Source organism: Oryctolagus cuniculus, chromosome 1, assembly GCF_051225735.1.
Source record: "Oryctolagus cuniculus isolate XC-2025 breed Fujian yellow rabbit chromosome 1, ASM5122573v1, whole genome shotgun sequence".
Classification (NCBI taxonomy): Eukaryota; Metazoa; Chordata; class Mammalia; order Lagomorpha; family Leporidae; genus Oryctolagus; species Oryctolagus cuniculus.
Genome location: NC_142867.1, coordinates 8,308,090 through 8,327,777, shown reverse-complemented (window position 1 = coordinate 8,327,777; position 19,688 = coordinate 8,308,090). Strand labels below are relative to the sequence as shown.

Genomic DNA, 19,688 nt, shown 5'->3' with positions numbered 1-19,688 from the left:
CCCCTCTATAAATTTATGAATCCATAGGGAAACAAGATAGAGATGCATTACCCCACTCACAAAATTCTATTTTTAGCCTGCATTCCCTCAGAAACCCAGATGAGCGTGATTGTTAGTTCATGGGTTTTATCCCAGTACCTAGCTCCCCTTTCCAGATCACCTCAAGGGTCAGGATCTCTCCAGCACTCTCTTTTCCATTGATGTGTGCAACTCTTCTAAGTGCCTTGGTGGCCTCAACTAGCTGATTGGTGGTAATTAGCCACCGAGCAGACTCCACCAGCCTCCTGTTGAAAGAACACAGCAAAGGATATGTTAGCACTCAATTGCTTAATTGTCACTTAACCCTAACTTGAGGTTCCTTTCTGCTTCCATAGAATACTAACATAAATTCTAGCAGTGTAGCTTAATCAATGTGCCTTCTTCACTGTACTGGTCTTCCTAAGGATAGGGGTTCAAGCATTTGGGACATGTTTTTTTTTTAAAGATATATATATATATATTTTTTTTTTTCAAAGTCAGAGTTATACAGAGAGAGGAGAGGCAGAGAGAGAGAGAGTCTTCCATCCACTGGTTCACTCCCCAATTGACCACAATCTGGAACTGTGCTGATCTGTAGCCAGGAGCCAAGAGCTTCTTCCAGATCTCCCACAAGGGTGCAGGGACCCAAGGACTTGGGCCATCTTCTACTGATTTCCCAGGCCATAGCAGAGAGCTGGATTGGAAGTGGAGCAGCTAGAACTTTTTTTTTTTATCATGAGAGGGTGCTGTGTTTTATCAACTGCCTTCTCTTCGTTGGTTTAAATAATCATATGGTTTTTATTCAAATTGTTCATGTGCTGTATTATTGATTTGCGTATATTGAACCATCGCTGCATATCACAGATGAATACTACTTGGTCTGGATGGATAATCTTTTTTGATATATTGTGAGTTTTAGTTGGGTAGTAGTTTGTTAAGGATTTTTGCAGCCACATTCATCAGGGATATGGATTGGTAGTTCTCTTTCTTTTTTGTATCTTTTCCTGGCTTTGGAATTAAGATGAAGCTGGACACATAGAACAGAGATTGATTCAGTCTTGATCTCAGGCATTATTGTTACTATTATTTCTGGACAAATACAATTTACCAAAATTGAGTCATGAAGACAGAGAAAACCTAAATAGACCAATAAACATGATGAAGATTGGATCAATAATAAAGCCCCTCTTAACAAAAAGCCAAGGATCAGAGCCTTCACTGCTGAATTCTACCAAACTTTTAAAGAAGAACTATTGCTAATTCTCAAACTATTCAAAACTACTTTATAGATAATTCAGTGTTCATGCAAATTAAAACTATTAAATTAATCCAAATACCTTTTGATCCACAGGATTTAAATAAATCTCTGATAGGTTGTTTCAAATTTGTTTGTAGAAATATATTAAAGATGTTTTCAGGGTCACTGACATATATTATGCTTGTATTTTCTGGTCAAGCAAAAGTTATACTTAATTTTGTTAGATATTAAAATAATAAGGGTGTAAACTTGACTTAAGGACAAATAATACAGGTAAACCTCAGAGGTTCCAAGATGGCACTATAGGGAGGGAGCTCACTGATAGTCCAGAAAAAGATAGTTTAATAAAAGTGGAGATGGTGTAGTCTCAGGGAAGAGTTAAGGAAAAAACGGCAGAGGAAACAGTTCCAGAATTAGAGGGACTTGGTGGATCTATGTGGAGGGCATGGGTGCCCATGGCTCGGGAGCCCAGCTGCCGAGAGTCTCCGCTCAGTGCTGGAAAGATGGGTCAGGTGAAACTGCAGAAGCCCAAGACACTGGTGGAAAAGCAGCAGGAAGAACCTAGAGGGAACGAGGCTTGAAGCCCCATGGGAGAAAGTACACCAGCCTAACTAGAGGAGAGAGAAAAAAATAAAAGGGTCCAGCACAGACACGATTCTCTCTCTCCACTCACCTTACAAAGGTGAGTGAGACACTACAGCAGGTGCCATTTTGGACATATGTAACTGCTGTGCCAGCTTGTGACTGTACTGCTCTCAGCAGAGCAAAAACAAAAACAAAAACAAAAAAACAAAAAAACCCAAAACTGACTCTGGTGAGGAGTATAACTGGAGACTAAGACCAAGTGAATATGTGGAGCTTATGAACCAGGACTGTGGAAGAAAAAAACTGAAGATGTGAGGGAGAATTCATGGTGTGGCTGAGCTGTAAGTAGTCTCAGTGGGAGATGCCACAGATTCGGGTGACTTTGGTTATCCAGTGAGAGACATTGCAAGGGAATCTGAGCTTACATTGAGGACTGCACAGATCCTTTGTGTGGACCTTGGGACAGAGCAGACAAATATTATACCCACTGGGGCTAGTGTTCAGGCACTGATTGCCATCGAGGAGAAGAGCTCAGCGGAGTGGAATTCCTTTCCTTCTGATTAAAAGAGAGAGAGAGAGACAGAGAGAGAGAGAGAGAGAGAGAGAGAGAGAGATTTATCACACCAAACCTGGGTGTGTCACCTTAGACACACCCTTAACCCTGAGAACTGAACAAGGCTCTCTGGCCACACCTACCACAAGCCTCTAGAGATTCACCAAAAGCAGACAGTACACTTAATCTAGAGTCATAGTATAACAAGAAAAGCCACCACAGTGAAAAAAAGAAGAAACCAAAGAATATCTCCATAATGCCAAACAACAAACGCAAAATCTGAGGAAACAAGAACAAGGAAGACAACATGATGCTCCCAAAAGACATGGCATTCCAATACAGTTTATGAAGATGATGAGATAGAAGAAGTTCAAGAAATGGAACTAAAAAAATTAAGATATGAATATTTAGAAGTAATCAAAAACAAATGCATAAACTACTGAAATCCATGCAGCACATGACAGAAAAATCTCTTGTGAAAATGAAATCTTAAGGAGGAATCAAAATGAAATGAGGAATTTAGTAGAACATGAAATTGAGATATTGAAAAGAAACCAAAATGAAATGAAGAATTCAATTGAACAATAAAAACACACTTGAGCATAAAAACAGAATCAGTGAGGCAGAAGAGAGAATATCGGACTTAGAAGACAGAGCACAGGACAGTATACAGTCAAGCCAAAGAAAAGAAGAGGAAATTAGAAATCTAAATAAAATATTGTTGGGAATCGAGGATACCATTAAAAAACCCAACATTCGGGTTCTAGGAGTTCCTGAAGGCATGGAGAGAGAGAAGGATAAGAAGGCATTTTAGGTGAGATACTAGTAGAAAGCTTCTTGGATTTGGAGAAAGAGAGACATCCAGGTACTGGAAGTACACAGAACTCCCAACAAACATGAAAAGAAGAGATCCTCACCATGAAACATTGTAATCAAACTCACCACAGTGAAACATAAAGAAAAGATTCTCAAATGTGCAAGAGATAAATGCCAGATTACTCTCAGAGGATCTCGAATTAGACTCAAAGCAGACTTCTCATCAGAAACCCTAAAGGCTAGGAGGGAATGGCAAGATATAGCCCAGGAACTAAGAGAAAAAAACTGTCAGCCCAGAATATTATCTCCTGTAAAGCTCTCATTTGTGAATGAAGGTGAATTTGTCACCACTCATCCAGCCCTGCAAAAGATGCTTAAAGATGTGTTACACACAGAAGCACAGAAACGTGACTATCCATACGGAAGAATGTAAAGGAACAAAACCTCACAGTAAAAGACCACAGGAAGTTCAAAACATATACTAGAAAATATCTTTGGGAAAATGGCAGGGCAAAGTTACTACTTATCAATAGTCACATTGAACATTAATGGCCTCAACTCTCCAGTTAAAAGACCCAGACTGGCTGAATGGATCAAAAACAAAACCCTCTTCTATGAGTTCCAGTAGTCTCTTAGTAGAGTCCTTTGGATCCCCTAAGTAAAGAATCATATCATCTGCAAAGAGGGATAGTTTGACTTCTTCCTTCCCAATTTGTACCCCTTTCACTTCTTTTTTTGCCTAATGGCTCTGGCTAAAACTTCCAGTACTATATTGAATAGCAGTGGTGAGAGTGGGCATCCCTGTCTAGTACTGATAGCAGTGGAAATACTTCCAAAATTCCCCATTCAACAGGATGCTGTTTGTGGGTTTTTCATCAATTGCTCTGATTGTATTGAGGAATGTTTCTTCTATACCCAAGTTGCTTAGAGTTTTCATCATGAAACGGTGTTGGATTTTATCAAATGCTTTCTCTGTATCTATTGAGATAATCATATGGTTTTTCTTCTGCACTTTGTTAATGAGGTCTATCACATTGATTTATTTGCAAACGTTGAACCATCCCTACATACCAGGGATCAATCCCAACTGGTCTGGGTGGATGATCTTTCTGATGTGTTGTTGCATTCTATTGGCCAGAATTTTATTGAGGATTTTTGCATCTATATTCATCGGGGAAATTGGTCTGTAATATTCTTTCAATACTGTGCCTTTTTCTGGCTTAGGAATTAAGGTGATGCTGGCTTCATAGAAAGAATTTGGAAGGATCCCTCTTTTTCGATTGTTCTGCATAGTTTGCGAAGAATTGGAATAAATTCTTTTTAAATGTCTGGTAGAATTCAGCAATGAATCCGTCCGGTCTTGGGCTTTTCTTTGTTGGGAGGTACTTTATTACTGATTCAATTTCTTCCCTGGTTATGGGTCTGTTTACGTTTTCTATGTATTCATCGTTCAATTCAGCTAGGGCACATGTGTGCACAAAAATCAACAGCCTTTGTATATATTGACAATTCCCTGGGTGACAGAAAACTACTAAGATCAATCCCATTCACAATAGTCACAAAAACAATCCAATGCCTTGGAATAAACTTAACCAGGATGTTAAAGATCTCTTCGATGAGAATTACAAAATCTTACATAAAGAAATAGAAGAGGATACCAAAAAATGGAAAAATGTTCCATGCTCATGGATTGGAAGAATCAATATCATCAAAATGTTCATTCTTCCAAAAGCAATTTATAGATTCAATGCAATACCAATCAAAATCCCAAAGACATTCTTCTCACATCTGGAAAAAATGATGCTGAAATTTATATGGAGACACAGGAGACCTCAAATAGCTAAAGCAATCTTGTACAACAAGAACAAAGCTGGAGGCATCACAATACCAGATTTCAGGACATACTACAGGGCAGTTGTAATCAAAACAGCATGGTACTGGTACAGAAACAGATGGATAGTCCAATGGAACAGAATAGAAACACCAGAAATCAACCCAAACATCTACAGCCAACTTATATTTGATCAAGAATCTAAAACCAATTCCTGGAGCAGGGACAGTCTATTCAACAAGTGGTGCTGGGAAAGCTGAATTTCCATGTGCAGAAGCATGAAGCAAGACCCCTACCTTACACCTTAGACAAAAATCCACTCAACATGGATTAAAGATCTAAATCTATAACCCGACACCATATAATCCAAAAGTTGTGCTTTGGAAATTTATATATCAAATAAAATTTGAAAAAAAAACTAATTAAAAAATATTTAGTGGCTGGCGCCGCGGATCGATAGGCTAATCCTCCAGCTAGTGGTGCTGGCACACCGTGTTCTAGTCCCGGTCGGGGTGCCGGATTTTGTCCTGGTTGCCCCTCTTCCAGGCCAGCTGTCTGCCATGGCCCGGGATGGCAGTGGAGGATGGCCCAAGTGCTTGGGCCCTGCACCCCATGGGAGACCAGTAGAAGCACCTGGCTCCTTGCTTCGGATCAGCGCAGTGCGCCGGCCACAGCGCGCCAGCCATGGCGGCCATTGGAGGGTGAACCAACGGCAAAGAAAGACCTTTCTCTCTATCTCTCTCTCTCTCTCACTATCTACTCTGCCTGTCAAAAAAAAAGTATTTAGCAAAAAAAAAAAAATACAGGTAAATCTGTGATGCAATTTTATTGCTTCCTATTCAGTACAATTGGCTTTGAGAATTGTTGTTTGCAGAACAATAAATATGTTCATCACATATTTTAGTTTGTTAGTTAATTAAGTATATTTATAAAAATGTATCGGTAAATGTAAAAAACAAATGTTTCCAAATTCCTGTACTCTTGGTTTCTTAAATATCTATGGAGGTCATTGGTACTATTAGTAAAAATATTTTCATAAGTTGTTGATTTATTAAAATTCAAAATTTCTTTCTAAATTTGCACTGGAAATTGCTCCTGAGGAAAGAAATAATTATAAATCAAAATATGGGAATTAAAAAAAGTGACACCAGAATTATGCAGCAGTGGGTTAGCTGCTGCCTGAAATGATGGCATCCCATATCACAGCACTGGTTCCAGGCCTGAAGGCACCATTTCAAATCTGCCTCCCTGCCAGTGTGTGTGGGAAAGCAGCAGTAGATAGTTTATGAGGCCTATAAGTATCTCCAGCAGCACATCCTTCAGATTTCTGTGGCTTGAGTAGGAGTCCTGCTGATCATCTTCCTGTCAGTGTCCCTTCTGATACAGAGTGAACCTTGAGTGTTGGGATCCTGAATGCTATGGTCTTAGTTTCCCTTTTTATAAGGCTCTTGTGAATCTCCATGCTGGCAACATCTCTGCCACTTCCCTTTCTCTTCCAGACTTGTGCCTCAGACACTCCAGTGAAATAGCTGTTGTTTTTTCCTGTGTTGGGCAAGTCAACGTCGAGTCAAGCAGTCTGTGAAATGAGTTCTTAGGCAACTCACCAGGCTGGTCAAATAATGACAACTTACTGTGAACGAGCCTATGAAATAACTCAAATGCCGTTCTGCTAACAACAAGAATATAAGACATTATTTTTTTTTCTTCAAGACTACACATACAAGAAGAGTAGGAAATAAAATTAGGATATGTTTAAAGTACCCCAAAACAAATTGTTCTTAATGGGATTCAGCTATTTTTCTTGAATGAAAGATTCACTGAATCAGTGCAGACCTTAGCTTAGATTTCTGAAAGGTGATTCTTATATTTTTGATATTTTTTTTGCTTTTATTAAGGGCCCAACTTTTGGAGGTTTTTTTTCTTTAATTTTCCTAGAAGTTTCCTCCATGCCAATTCTTTTCTTTTTTATAGAAAACTTTTATTAAATAAATATAAATTTCATAAGTACAGCTTTTGGATTATAGTGGTTCTTCCACCCATACCTGCCCTCCCACCCCCAACCATCCCCCCTCCTATTCCCTCTCCCATCCCATTCTTCATTAAGATTCATTTTTAATTATCTTTATATACAGAAGATCAACTCCATACTAAGTAAAGATTTCAACAGTTTGCACCCCCACAGACACACCAAGTATAAAGCACTGTTTGAAGACTTGTTTGACCGTTAATTCTCATAGTACAATACACTAAGGATGGAGGTCCTACATGGGGAACAAGTGCACAGTGACTCCTGTTGTTGATTTAACAACTGACATTCTTATTTATGACGTCAATAATCACCCGAGGCTCTTGTCATGAGCTGCCAATGCTATAAAAGCCTCTTGAGTCCACAAATGCCGACATTATTTAGACAAGGCCATAAGCAAAGTGGAAGTTCTCTCCTCCCTTCAGAGAAAGGCACCTCCTTCTTTGATGGCCCCTTCTTTCCACTGGGATCTCACTCACAGAGATCTTTCATGTAGGTCATTTTTTTGCTAGTGTCTTGGCTTTCCATGCCTGAAACGCTCTCATGGGCTTTCTAGACAGATCCAAATGCCTTAAGATCTGATTCAGAGGTCAGAGTGCTGTTTAGGGAATTTGTCATTTTATGAGTCTGCTTGTGTCCTGCTTTCCATGTTGGATTGTTCTCTCTTTTTTAAGTCTATCAATCATTATTAGCAGACACTTGGTCTTATTTCAGTGATCCGTTTGAAACTTAATCCTATCTTTATGATCAGATGTGAAATTAAAATGATCACTTTACCTAGTAAGATGGTATTGGTACCTGCCAACTTAATGGGATTTGGAGTCCCATGCATGCCAATCCTTAATGCTGGAAAAGCATACACTTCTTGTGTCAAACACTTGCAGAGAGAAACTCATTGTCTTTAGTACAATATCACATGGACAAGAACCACCAAAGGATCGCCATGACATAGTGCCTTCCAAAGTTACATAAATAATGTCTTTGCCTCATGACTCAGTACTTATTATTTTCTATTAAAATGATTTCATAATAATTCTTTCTCTAGTGTACCGCAATGATGCCTACCAAGTCCCAGCCTCCATGGTGAAGTCCCATTCTCTTCCTTACAAATTTTCCTTGAAAATTGCATTTCAAGTAGTCCAATGGTTATGACTAGAGACCAAGGCTCAGTGTCAGGCTAGTATCAAACATGTTAAATGTCAAGATTTTCCCATTTGTTCCCACAGTAGCCTCCCCATGGTTGTACATACCTGGAGAGCAAGGACAGGACAAACAAGGGTATAGACGCAGTCAGATGCAGTGTGTGCCAGTCTCGAATGGCAAAAGCTAATCCTCCCAAGAGTATCTGCCCAATGCTGTGGGCACATAACAACAGTGTTACTCCTATATGTTGTGAGTTGGTTACTGCCCACTCGGATGCTGAAAAACATATACAGTTATTTCAATCAAAGGGCAAATTCAAGGTCATCTCAAGGCATAGATACAATGAAAGTCTGGAATTGTTAACTTACCAAGGATGGAAGAGTTTGACAAAACAATTATGACAGAAAATCCAGCCAAGAAGCGTAGAATGCAGAAGATGAGGAAGGTGGGAGCAAAGGTGGCACAGGTGTCCATGATGGCCGTCTGGAGGAGACACCATGTGTAAACCCCCTTCCTTCCATACCTAAGAAATAAGATTATTTAGGAAGGAAATAATGTATGGAAAACTTAACACAAGATGGTACATCTTCAAAGTCAAGATAAATGTTTCACATTTGGAACACTGCACTGAAGGCTAGTGGAATAATTATATTTGTCAACAGCAGAAATCACAGATATAATCCTCCTAGTCCATATTAGACCATTATCGACTCCTGTCAGTCAACAATCACCAGGAAGACTTTTTCCATATGAAGCCATATGAAAGGCAATGAATTATGGGAAGTTATCCCAAAAGTTTGTTATACAAAAGTACGCATTGAATATAGTGTTTAGAGCAGTGAGGAGTGAAATCAAGAGAGCTGTATTTTGTCTCTGAACTATCAACACAAAGCGTTTTCTTTTTTTTTAACTTTTATTTAATGAATATAAATTTCCAAAGTACAGCTTATGGATTACAATGGCTTCCCCCCCCCCCATATCGTCTCTCCCACCCGCATCCCTCCCCTTTCCCACTCCCTCTCCACTTCCATTCACATGAGGATTCATTTTCGATTCTCTTTATATACAGAAGATCAGTTTAGCATACATTAAGTAAAGATTTCTACAGTTTGCTCCCACACAGAAACATAAAGTGAAAAAGAATAGATGATTTTTTCAATGATGATGGAATCAGATCAGACCTATTGTCATGTTTAATCCCAGTGAGAGTCAAGTTGGGAATTGATAATTTCTTCTTTTTTTTTTTTACAGAAGATCAGTTTAGTATACATTAAGTAAAGATTTCAACAGTTTGCACCCCCATAGAAACACAAAGTGAAATATAATGTTTGAGTACTCGTTATAGCATTAAGTCTCAATGTACAGCACATTAAGGACAGAGATCCTACATGAGGAGTAAGTGCACAGTGACTCCTGTTGTTGACTTTACCAATTGACACTCCTGTTTATGGCATCAGTAATCTCCCTATGCACCAGTCATGAGTTTCCAAGGCTATGGAAGCCCCTTGAGTTCCCCGATTCTTATCTTGTTTAGACAAGGTCATAGTCAAAGTGGAGGTTCTCTCCTCCCTTCAGAGAAAGGTACCTCCTTCTTTGAAGACCTGTTCTTTCCACTGGGATCTCACTCACAGAGATCGTTCATTTAGGGTTTTTTTTTTTTTTTTTTTTTGCCAGAGTGTCTTGGCTTTCCATGCCTGAAATACTCTCATAGGCTTTTCAGCCAGAAAAACAAAGTACTCACTAAACCAGTCCCTGGTCAAAAAGAACATTGTTCTAGACAAGAATCCCACTTTGTGCACTCTGTTAGCCCCTACTCCCAACAAACTATATAATTTTACAACTTAAACTACCATATATTAATTTGTTTTGTTTCTATTTTAAAAATTGGAATAATATAACATGTGATCCTATGTTATATAATGTTTCCTGTATATTGAAGCATGTGATGATAGCTTGTTTTTCATATTGTTTATACAAATTTGCCTGAGGGACAGGCATTACGGTGCCATGGTTAAGCTGTCAGCTGGGATGCCTGCCCTCCAAGTAGGACTGCTACCTTGAGTCCCAGGCATTCTGTTTCTCATGCAGCTTTCTGATAATGCATCTTGGAAGGCAGACAATTACGGCTCAAGTTCTTGGGTGACTGCTGCACTTACGGGAGACCCAGAAAGATTTCTGGGCTCCTGACTTCACCCTGGTACAACCTTGGCTGTTTTGGGTATTTGGGGTATGAACCCACAATGGAAGATCTCTCTCACTTGGTAACAGCCTTTTAGTAATGAAAACACACTTAACAAATAAACTCAGACGAGATCGGGCGCGTTCAGGGTGTCTGTTCTACTTAATATGACTGGTTTAATTCTGTAATTAATACACAGTTATTCTTAAGTGTTGAAAATGAACTGAAATGTGATCCCTGTTAAACATAAGAGTGGGAATAAGAGAGGGAAGAGATGTATAATTTGGGACATGCTCAAGCTGATTTGCCCCAAATGGTAGAGTTAGAAACATACCAGGGGATTCCAATTCAATCCCATCAAGGTGGCATGTACCAATGCCATCTCACTAGTCCAAGTGATCAATTTCAGTTCACAATTGAGCATAATGAAAGGACTAAGAGTCAAAGGGAGCACATAAACAAGTCAAGTACCTGCTAATACTAACCGATAGAATAAATAAAGGGGAGAGTGATCCAACATGGGAAGTGAGATACTCAGCAGACTCATAGAATGGCGGATGTCCTAAACAGCACTCTGGCCTCAGAATCAGCCCTAAAGGCATTCTGATCTGGCTGAAAAGCCCATGAGAGTATTTCAGGCATGGAAAGCCAAGACAATCTGGCAAAAAGATCTCTGTGAGTGAGATCCCAGTGGAAAGAACAGGTCTTCAAAGAAGGAGGTACCTTTCTCTGAAGGGAGGAGAGAACCTCCACTTTGACTATGACCTTGTCTAAACAAGATAAGAATCGGGGAACTCAAGGGGCTTCCATAGCCTTGGAAACTCATGACTGGAGCATAGGGAGATTACTGATGCCATAGACAGGAGTGTCAATTTGTAAAGTCAACAACAGGAGTCACTGTGCACTTACTCCTCATGTAGGATCTCTGTCCTTAATGTGCTGTGCATTGAGATTTAATGCTATAACGAGTACTCAAACAATATATTTCACTTTGTGTTTCTATGGGGGTGCAAACTGTTTAAATCTTTACTTAATGCATACTAAACTGATCCTCTGTAAAAAAAAAGAAATTATCAACTCCCAACTTGACTCTCACTGGGATTAAACATGACAATAGGTCTGATCTGATTCCATCATCATTTAAAAAAAATCATCTATTATTTTTCACTTTATGTTTCTGTGTGGGAGCAAACTGTTGAAATCCTTACTTAATGTATACTAAGCTGATCTTCTGTATATTAAGATAATCGAAAATGAATCTTGATGTGAATGGAAGGGGAGAGGGAGTGGGAAAGAGGAGGGTTGTGGGTGGGAGGGACGGTATGGGGGGGAAGCCATTGTAATCCATAAGCTGTACTTTGGAAATTTTTTATTCATTAAATAAAAGTTAAAAAAAAGAAAACAATAAAAACAAATAAACTCAGATGAATATGCCATATTTTAAAATTATACTGCTTAAAAGTGTAACATAAAAATACGCTTGAAGAAAACTTATTCAGATGTTATCTAAACTCTGTCATTCATTTGCTCACCCACTCATTCTGCAATTTCAATTGTAGTACTGAGGTTGGAGTTTGAAAACTAGGGGCAGAGATCTCAAATGGTTAAATAGAGAAATACATGCTGACTTTGACCACAGGAAGATACCAGAAGAATAGGGGAGGGACCACATTCCCAGGGCAGAGTTGGAGAAAAGTTTGTAGTGGAAAGACAACAGAATAAGGGACTAGACAGAATGGAAAGCTAGGGGCAAGTTAATTCTGTACATGTAATATGTAACTGTGTAAACTCAAAGGTCATAGCTCTTAACTAAGACAAGTGGATGGCAATGAGCGTCTGTAGTTCTTGGTTGTTCTAGTGAGAGACATCCTTAGTGACAGGCACGGTTGCCTCCTTCAGGAGAAGCAGTTTCAGGACACACAGAATCTCTAACTTCTTGTACCAAATCATGTCACCATAAATTCTTAAGATTATTTGCATTTTATTGTTGCAATAATTAAATGTTGTACCTATTTCACAAGGATCAGCTCTCAGGTTATTGCTGTAAAGTTTACCACCATATCTGCTCCATGTTGTTTCACAAGAGATTTTACAGCAATGACGACCCACTGTACATGTGCATCTATGCTGCAGACACAAAGTGATGGCAGTCTACAAGTGTCCACCATCATTGATCTCTCAGGTTCCAGGTGTTTCATATCGCCAAGGCCAACAACATTATTTCACAATCTTGTGGTTTTGAACATGCCTCAAATTCTCTACCTGTCCTTGTATTGAACTCACTCCAACTCAGAAATCTCACACCCTTCAATGTGTTTTGAAAATCATTCATGAAACTTGCTTGAATCTTATTTAGATGTCTCTTTATGTCTCCTGTTATGCACACAATGAATAGATTTGTCATAACAAGTTATAATATCCAGTTCATGTAGCAAATATGCTTATTATTGTAGCTCCCTGAAATCAGACAATTAGGTGAGTATGTAGCCCAGCATAAAGGGCACAGTGTGAGCTTATCAGTCTTCTAAAATACATGAATGTGTGGATCATGTGATCAACAACCCCAAATAAAGTGAGGTGACACTTACCTGTCTGAGAGATAGCCAAATATCAGACTTCCCAGCAGCGACCCACTCATGAACAGGGTTTGAACCACTGATTTTTGTGACTGAGATTCACAGACGAGGTCCCACTGGAAGAGGAAGCAGCACAGCAGAGTGTTAGAAGAGCTTCAGCCCTTTGGTGGAGCCTGACCACAAACTCCTCCATATGATACACATGAGCTCCAGCTATGGGGTTCTGCCTTCTTCTCCAATTTCATCTACAGTCACTTCCCTCTGGTTGCCCACACTCTAGAAATACTGAAACTCATATCAACCTTTCAAATGCCACTGCCTCTTTCACACCATACCCTTCTGATAGTCTGTTACCACGTGTGTGCACGACTTTAGTAATTTTTCACCTAGAGCTCCAAATCCTTTTACTGTATTACTGTTCAACACATTTGTGATGTACCAAAATTAAATTCACATAAAATGTCATTTTAAGAAACTAAAGTTACCAAAATTTAAATACTTAGGAAAATCCAAGTTTTTTCCCTCATCATGTCATCAACATGTTACTCCATAGTTTATGCTTAATTATTATAAAATGTTTGGTTTTTCTTTTTAAAACTTTTCAGTTTAGTTTTTTTCTATTTTTTATTTTTTGACAGGCAGAGTGGACAATGAGAGAGAGAGACAGAGAGAAAGGTCTTCCTTTTGCTGTTGGTTCACCTTGCAATGGCCGCTGCCGCCGGTGGGCTGAGGCTGGTGCACCACGCTGATCCGAAGCCAGGAGCCAGGTGCTTTTCCTGGTCTCCCATGTGGGTGCAGGGCCCAAGCACTTGGCCATCCTTCACTGCACTCCCGGGCCACAGCAGAGAGCTGGCCTGGAAGAGGGGCAACCGGGACAGAATCCGGCGCCCCGACCAGGACTAGAACCCAGTTTGCTGGCGCCGCAGGTGGAGGATTAGCCTATTGAGCCGTGGCGCCAGCCCAGTTTAGACGTTTAAAAAAAAAACCTATAATTTTTGTTATGTGAGGAGTTCCCATACAACCCATTCCAAGCTTTCAGTAATTTTAACACCATATATATTTGCCACTATCCATAAGCCACTCTCAATTTTTTTCCAGTTTTTAAAATCCAAGCTTCCTCTGTGCCTTCCATCTCTCACAGCCTATAGTAATTAACTATGCTTATACTGAGGTTTATTTTAGCTCCATATATGAGGAAGAACATGTAACATTGTTCTTCCTGTGTCTAACTTATTTCAATTAACATGATGTCTTTCAGTTCTATCCAGTTTGATGCAAATGACAGGATTTCATTTATTTTAAATAACTGAGTGGAAATCTAATATGTATAAATTGTATTTCCTTTGGAAAATATTAATATATTACATATTTGAAAGTCAGAGTTACAGAGAGTTAGAGCAAGACACACACGGAGAGAAAGAACTCCCATCCACTGGTTCACTCCACAAATGGCTGCAATAGCCAGGGCTGAGATGGGGCAAAAACCAGGATCTGGAACTCCATCTCAGGGGCCTAAGCACCTGGCACATGTTCTTCCACTTTCCCAGGAGCATTAGCAGAAAAGAGGAGCAGTTTGGCATCAACTCAGTGCTTACATTGGATGCCAGCTTTGCAGGTAGCATATTAACCCACTCAACTACAATGTGGGCACCCGTATTTTCTTTATTAATTCATGTGATGATAGAAACCTGGTTGATGTCAAATCCTGGCTACCATGAAGAGCAATGACCGTGGGGGAACAGAGATGACTTTTTGAAACAATGATTTCATGTCTTTCTGATATATACCCAGTGGTGAGTTTGCTAGGTCATATGGCAGTTCTCTTTCAAGTTTTTGAAGAAGTCTTATACTGTTTTCCTAATGGCTGAACCAATGTACATTCCAGCAATAGTGTGTAAGAGTTCCCTTTCTTCCACATTCAGGGCAGCCAAAGTTACTTTTTGCCTTTTTGATAATATCCATTCTAACTGGAGTAGGTGATATCTCATTATGGTTTTGATATTATTTTCATATCTGTGAGAGCTAGTAATATTGACCTTTTCTCCCACATATCTGTTGGCCATTTGTATTGTCTACTCATCAAATCAGCTAAAGAGCCTCAACAGGACTGATGGCTGGATCCTATGTATATAGGTTCTGATTTACTTGCACTGTGCTTCAGTTTTGCAATCAGTACTGAGTAGCACTGAAGTAGCAAAACATTTGGAGAGTAGCACTTCAATTACTTTTGACATTTAGGGTTATCCTCTCTATGTAACATGATATAGTAGTAGGTTGAGGTATAGTTTGTTCAATTCATTAACCTCCATAGTAGCACCCTTGATATTGTGGTACAGATAAGCAATTGCTAATTGCTGAAGGAATGAAGACTTTCTTCATTTGATAAAATAAGCTGGTATAGAATTCTCAGTCCATTCTTTGTGTCAAATCCAAACACCTTCAGTTCACATCACTTCTCTATAAAGAGGTTTAATGAGGACTCTTACCTTAGTCACAATGGTGGAGGAGAAGGAGCTCTGATCGTACACCCAGCCATCCACACAGGGCTCTGTGTCTGACTCACTTACATTGGGGAAGGTCCTGTTCAGATGAAGGAGCTGCCACTGGGGATGGGTGAAGCGACGGCACTTCTCTGGCCTCAGATTTGCATCCAGCGGGATGGAGACTCTCAGGAGGGCGTCTTGGCTGAAGATGTCAGAGTCATTGCCAGAGGTGGTGTGGTTGTCCAGGAGGGGGACCCAGCAGCGATGCCCAGGGATGGCTGCAGTGAAGTTCTCCAACAGAATATGAGTGTATGTTATAACATTGGCGACAAAAAAGAAAGCAATCTGAAGGATCTGAAATCTCCCCAGATCTCCAGCTTTATCCAGGAGCACATCGAAGCCCATTGAGGCTGAGCAGGTTGTCTCCAAGGTGAAGCACAATGACAATGGAGAGAAGTTCAGAGGAAGAGAATGTTTCCTTTCACCACGTCCTCTAGTGCTGTGTTGTCTTGGTCCCACTTTCTCAGTATGCCCGGTCCCAGCACTGCAGAAGAGAAGAGCAGGAGTTTCCACAGTTCTTTTGATGTTGGCAGCCAACAGGTTAAAAAAAGTCACAGATGTAATTATTTGACTAAGAGACAGCAGTTATTGATGCCTGATCCTGCTAAAGCACTTCTCCATGAATGATCCTGACCCCTGAACTTCGCAAGAGTGGAGCAGACTTTCAGCTGGTTGGAATCTCCATATGACCTAAAGTATACAAGCTCAATGTTGTATTTGTTTTCAGAGAAGTGTTGTTGGAGACTCACTAGTAAAGTGCCTGATGGTGTGTCTCTCAATCGTCAGAGCAGGGCTTTTTCTTGGTTAGAAATGGATTCAGACTGAAGGTTAATGAAAAGACTCTTTAGTTAAAAGAAAGCAAAGTGGAATGTTGACTGGAAATGCTGACTGCTGGTAACTGAAATTCTGCTTCAGTTCATCTTATACCAGTGTCAGTGATTTTAAGATTTTTTTTCCAAAAAGAATAAAATAGTAATTGTTCCTCTACAGTGAGAAAAGGGCTGATCAAGTCCGTTCTTCCTTCCCCTTCCTTCCTTCCTTCCTTCCTTCCTTCCTTCCTTCCTTCCTTCCTCTTTCTTTCTTTCTTTCTTTCTTTCTTTCTTTCTTTCTCTCTCTCTCTCTCTCTCTCTTTCTTTCTTTTCGAAGAGTTATATCTTATTTTTTTAAAATTTTATTTAATAATTTTACATAGATACAACATTAGGAATATAGTGGTTTTTTCCCATTTCCCACCCCCACCCAGCTCCCTTCATCCTCCCTCTTCTTCTCCCATCTCCTTCTTCATTATGGTTCATTTTAGTATGACTTTATTTACAGAGGACCAACTCCATGCTAATCATATACATCAACACTTTGTACCCACACACAAACACAACATGTAGAGTACAGTTTATGGAGAGAATTTGCAGTCCATTCTCATATCACAATTCAATAGAGACAAAGGTCCTACATGGAGAGCAAGTGCACAGTGACTGCTGTTGTTCCTTTAACAATTAACACTCTTTTTTATGACATCAGTGATGACCCGAGGCTCTTGGGCTGCCAAGGTTTTGGAAACCTCTTGTGACCATAGTCTCCATCGGTATTTGGAAATGGCCATAAGCAAAGTGAATGTTCTCTCCTCCCTTCAAAAGCTTTCATTTAATAAATATAAATTTGAAAGCAGAACTTTTGGATTATAGTGGTTTTCCCCCCATAACCATCCTCCTTCCTGCAAACCATCCCATCTACCACTCCCTCTCCCATCCCATTCTTCATTAAGATTCATTTTAATTATCTTTATATACAGAAGATCAAATTAGTATATACTAAGTAAGGATTTCAACACTTTGCACCTACACAAACACACAAAGTATAAAGTATCAAGTCATTCCTTCCTATAGTGTCAGTTTCTCTTCTACAGATTTCCTTTTAGTTGCTCAGTTAGTTGTTGCAGAACAGGGAGAACATATGATATTTGTCCCTTTGAACTGGCTTTTTTCACTCAGCTTGACTTGGTGTGTCTGTGTGGTTGCAAACTGTTGAAATCTTTACTTAGTATAGAGTTGATCTTCTGTATATTAAGATAATTAAAAATGAATCTTAATGAAGAATGAGATGAGAGAGAGAGTAGGAGTGGGAAGGTTTGCGGGTGGGAGGGTGGGTATGGGGGAAAGAATCGCTAGAATCCAAATTTTGTACCTATGAAATTTATATGTTTATTAGTGTCACAAAATATTATATTCAGCTAATAAGAGATAGATTAGGATCCAGTCCCTTCAATCTCATTTTATCTTTTCTCCAAATCCTGTTATATCTTTAGATGTTGGGGAGTTGGATTTATCATGTGAATTTTGAGGAGATGTAGGCATTCTAATATCAGAGAAAATAGACTTTAACACAAAAATTGTTAAATGAGACAAATAGGGCATTATGTATCGATCAAGGCATCAATTCAACAGGACGATGTGACTATAATAAATGTATATGCACCAATGCCAGGGTGCCTATTTAAAACACTATAGACCAAATGGAACTAACTGCTTTGTACAGAACATTTCGTCACTCACTTGTAGAATGCATTTTTTAAATCAGTGCATGGAACTTTCTCTAGGATAATCCAAATACTAGGCCATAAAGCTAGCCACAGCCAATTAAAAATATTGAAATCATACCATGCATCTTTTCTGACAACAATGAAATGAAGCTGTTAATTAACAACCTACAATCTCTAGAATATATGCAAAGACATGGAGAATGAACAACATGCTCCTGAATGAACATGGGTCATAGAAGAAATCTAAAGAGAAATAAAATAATCTTGAAAATGAGAAAAGGTGACAATTCAACATGTCAAAAATTAGGGGCTATAGCAAAAGCAGTGTAAGAGGGAAGCTTATAGAAATTAGTACCTATATCAAGAAACTGGAAAGCCATCAAACAAATGAACTATCAATGCATCTCAAGAACATAGAAAAACAACAAACCAAATCACAAATTATTGAGGAAAAAATTATAATTAGAGAAGAAATAAACAAAATGAAACAAAAATACAAAAAGTCAGTGAAATGAAGAGTTGGTTTATTGAAAAAAAAACAAAATTGAAACACAATTGTCATACTTAAATAGAAACAACCAAGGTAGAAGACTCAAATTATTAAAATCAGAGATGAAAAAGGAGATGTAGCAATGGGTACTACAGAAATAAAAGAATCATCAGGAACTACTACAAATGGCCGTATGTCAACAGGTTGGGATATGTAGAAGAAATGTGTAGATTCCTGAACACATACAACATATCAAAATTGAGTCATGAAGACATAGAAAGCCTAAACAGACCAATAACCAAGATGGAAACTGAGTCAGTAATAAAGACCCTCCAAGCAACAAAAAGCCCAGGACCACATTGCTTCACTGTTGAATTATACCAGACTTTTAAATAAGAACTAATTCCAATACTTTTCAAGCTATGCAAAATAATTGAAAAGGAGGGAAGGAACATTCTGTAGCATAACTAAAGCATTTTTTGAAAATGTACAGCCAGTATCTTATTGAATGGGTAAAGGCTGGAAGCATTTCCACTAAGGTCTGGAACCAGACAAGCCTGCGCACTTTCACCATTGCTATTTAATCTAGTACTGGAAGTTTTAGCCAAAGCCACTAGGCAAGAAAGAGAAATCAAGGGGGATACAAATTGTAAAGGAGGAAATCAAATTATTTCTGTTTGCAGGTGACATGGTTCTATATATAGGAGATCCAAAAGCCCCACTAAGAGATTATTTGAAGTCACAAGAGAGTTTGGTAAAGTTGCTGTGAATAAAAACAACACACAAAAATCAATAGCCTAAGTATACATAGACAATGCCATGGCTGAGAGAGAACTTTTAATATCAATCCCATTCATGATATCCAAAAATAATTAAGTCCCTTGGAATAAATTTAACCTAGGAGGTCAGGATCTCTATGATAAAAATTTAAAAACATTAAAAATATAAGAAATCACAAAAATTGAAAAATATTATGTATTTGTGCATTGGGAGAATTATATATAACCAAAATGTCCATACTTCAGAAAGCATTGAGGATTCTAGTGATCCAGATCAAAATACCGATGGAATTTTTCTTAGATCAAGAAAAATTATGCTGAAATTCATATGGAAACATAGAATAGATAAAGCAAT

The 19,688-nt window shown here is 38.9% G+C and overlaps 1 protein-coding gene across 1 annotated transcript in view; it reads right to left on the bottom strand.

The window, feature by feature from the left end:
- Positions 1–16,283, bottom strand: part of LOC100345797 (steroid transmembrane transporter SLC22A24-like) — a 51,761-nt gene extending 35,478 nt beyond the window's left edge. Inside the window, exons 1-5 of the mRNA XM_008274353.5 lie at positions 15,472–16,283; positions 12,998–13,101; positions 8,599–8,753; positions 8,338–8,506; positions 161–284 (exon numbers count right to left, since the gene is read on the bottom strand). Coding sequence (XP_008272575.5) covers positions 161–284; positions 8,338–8,506; positions 8,599–8,753; positions 12,998–13,101; positions 15,472–15,873 — 954 coding nt within the window. The 5' untranslated portion in view covers positions 15,874–16,283. The remainder of the gene's footprint in view (positions 1–160; positions 285–8,337; positions 8,507–8,598; positions 8,754–12,997; positions 13,102–15,471) is intronic.
- Positions 16,284–19,688: the final 3,405 nt, after the last annotated feature.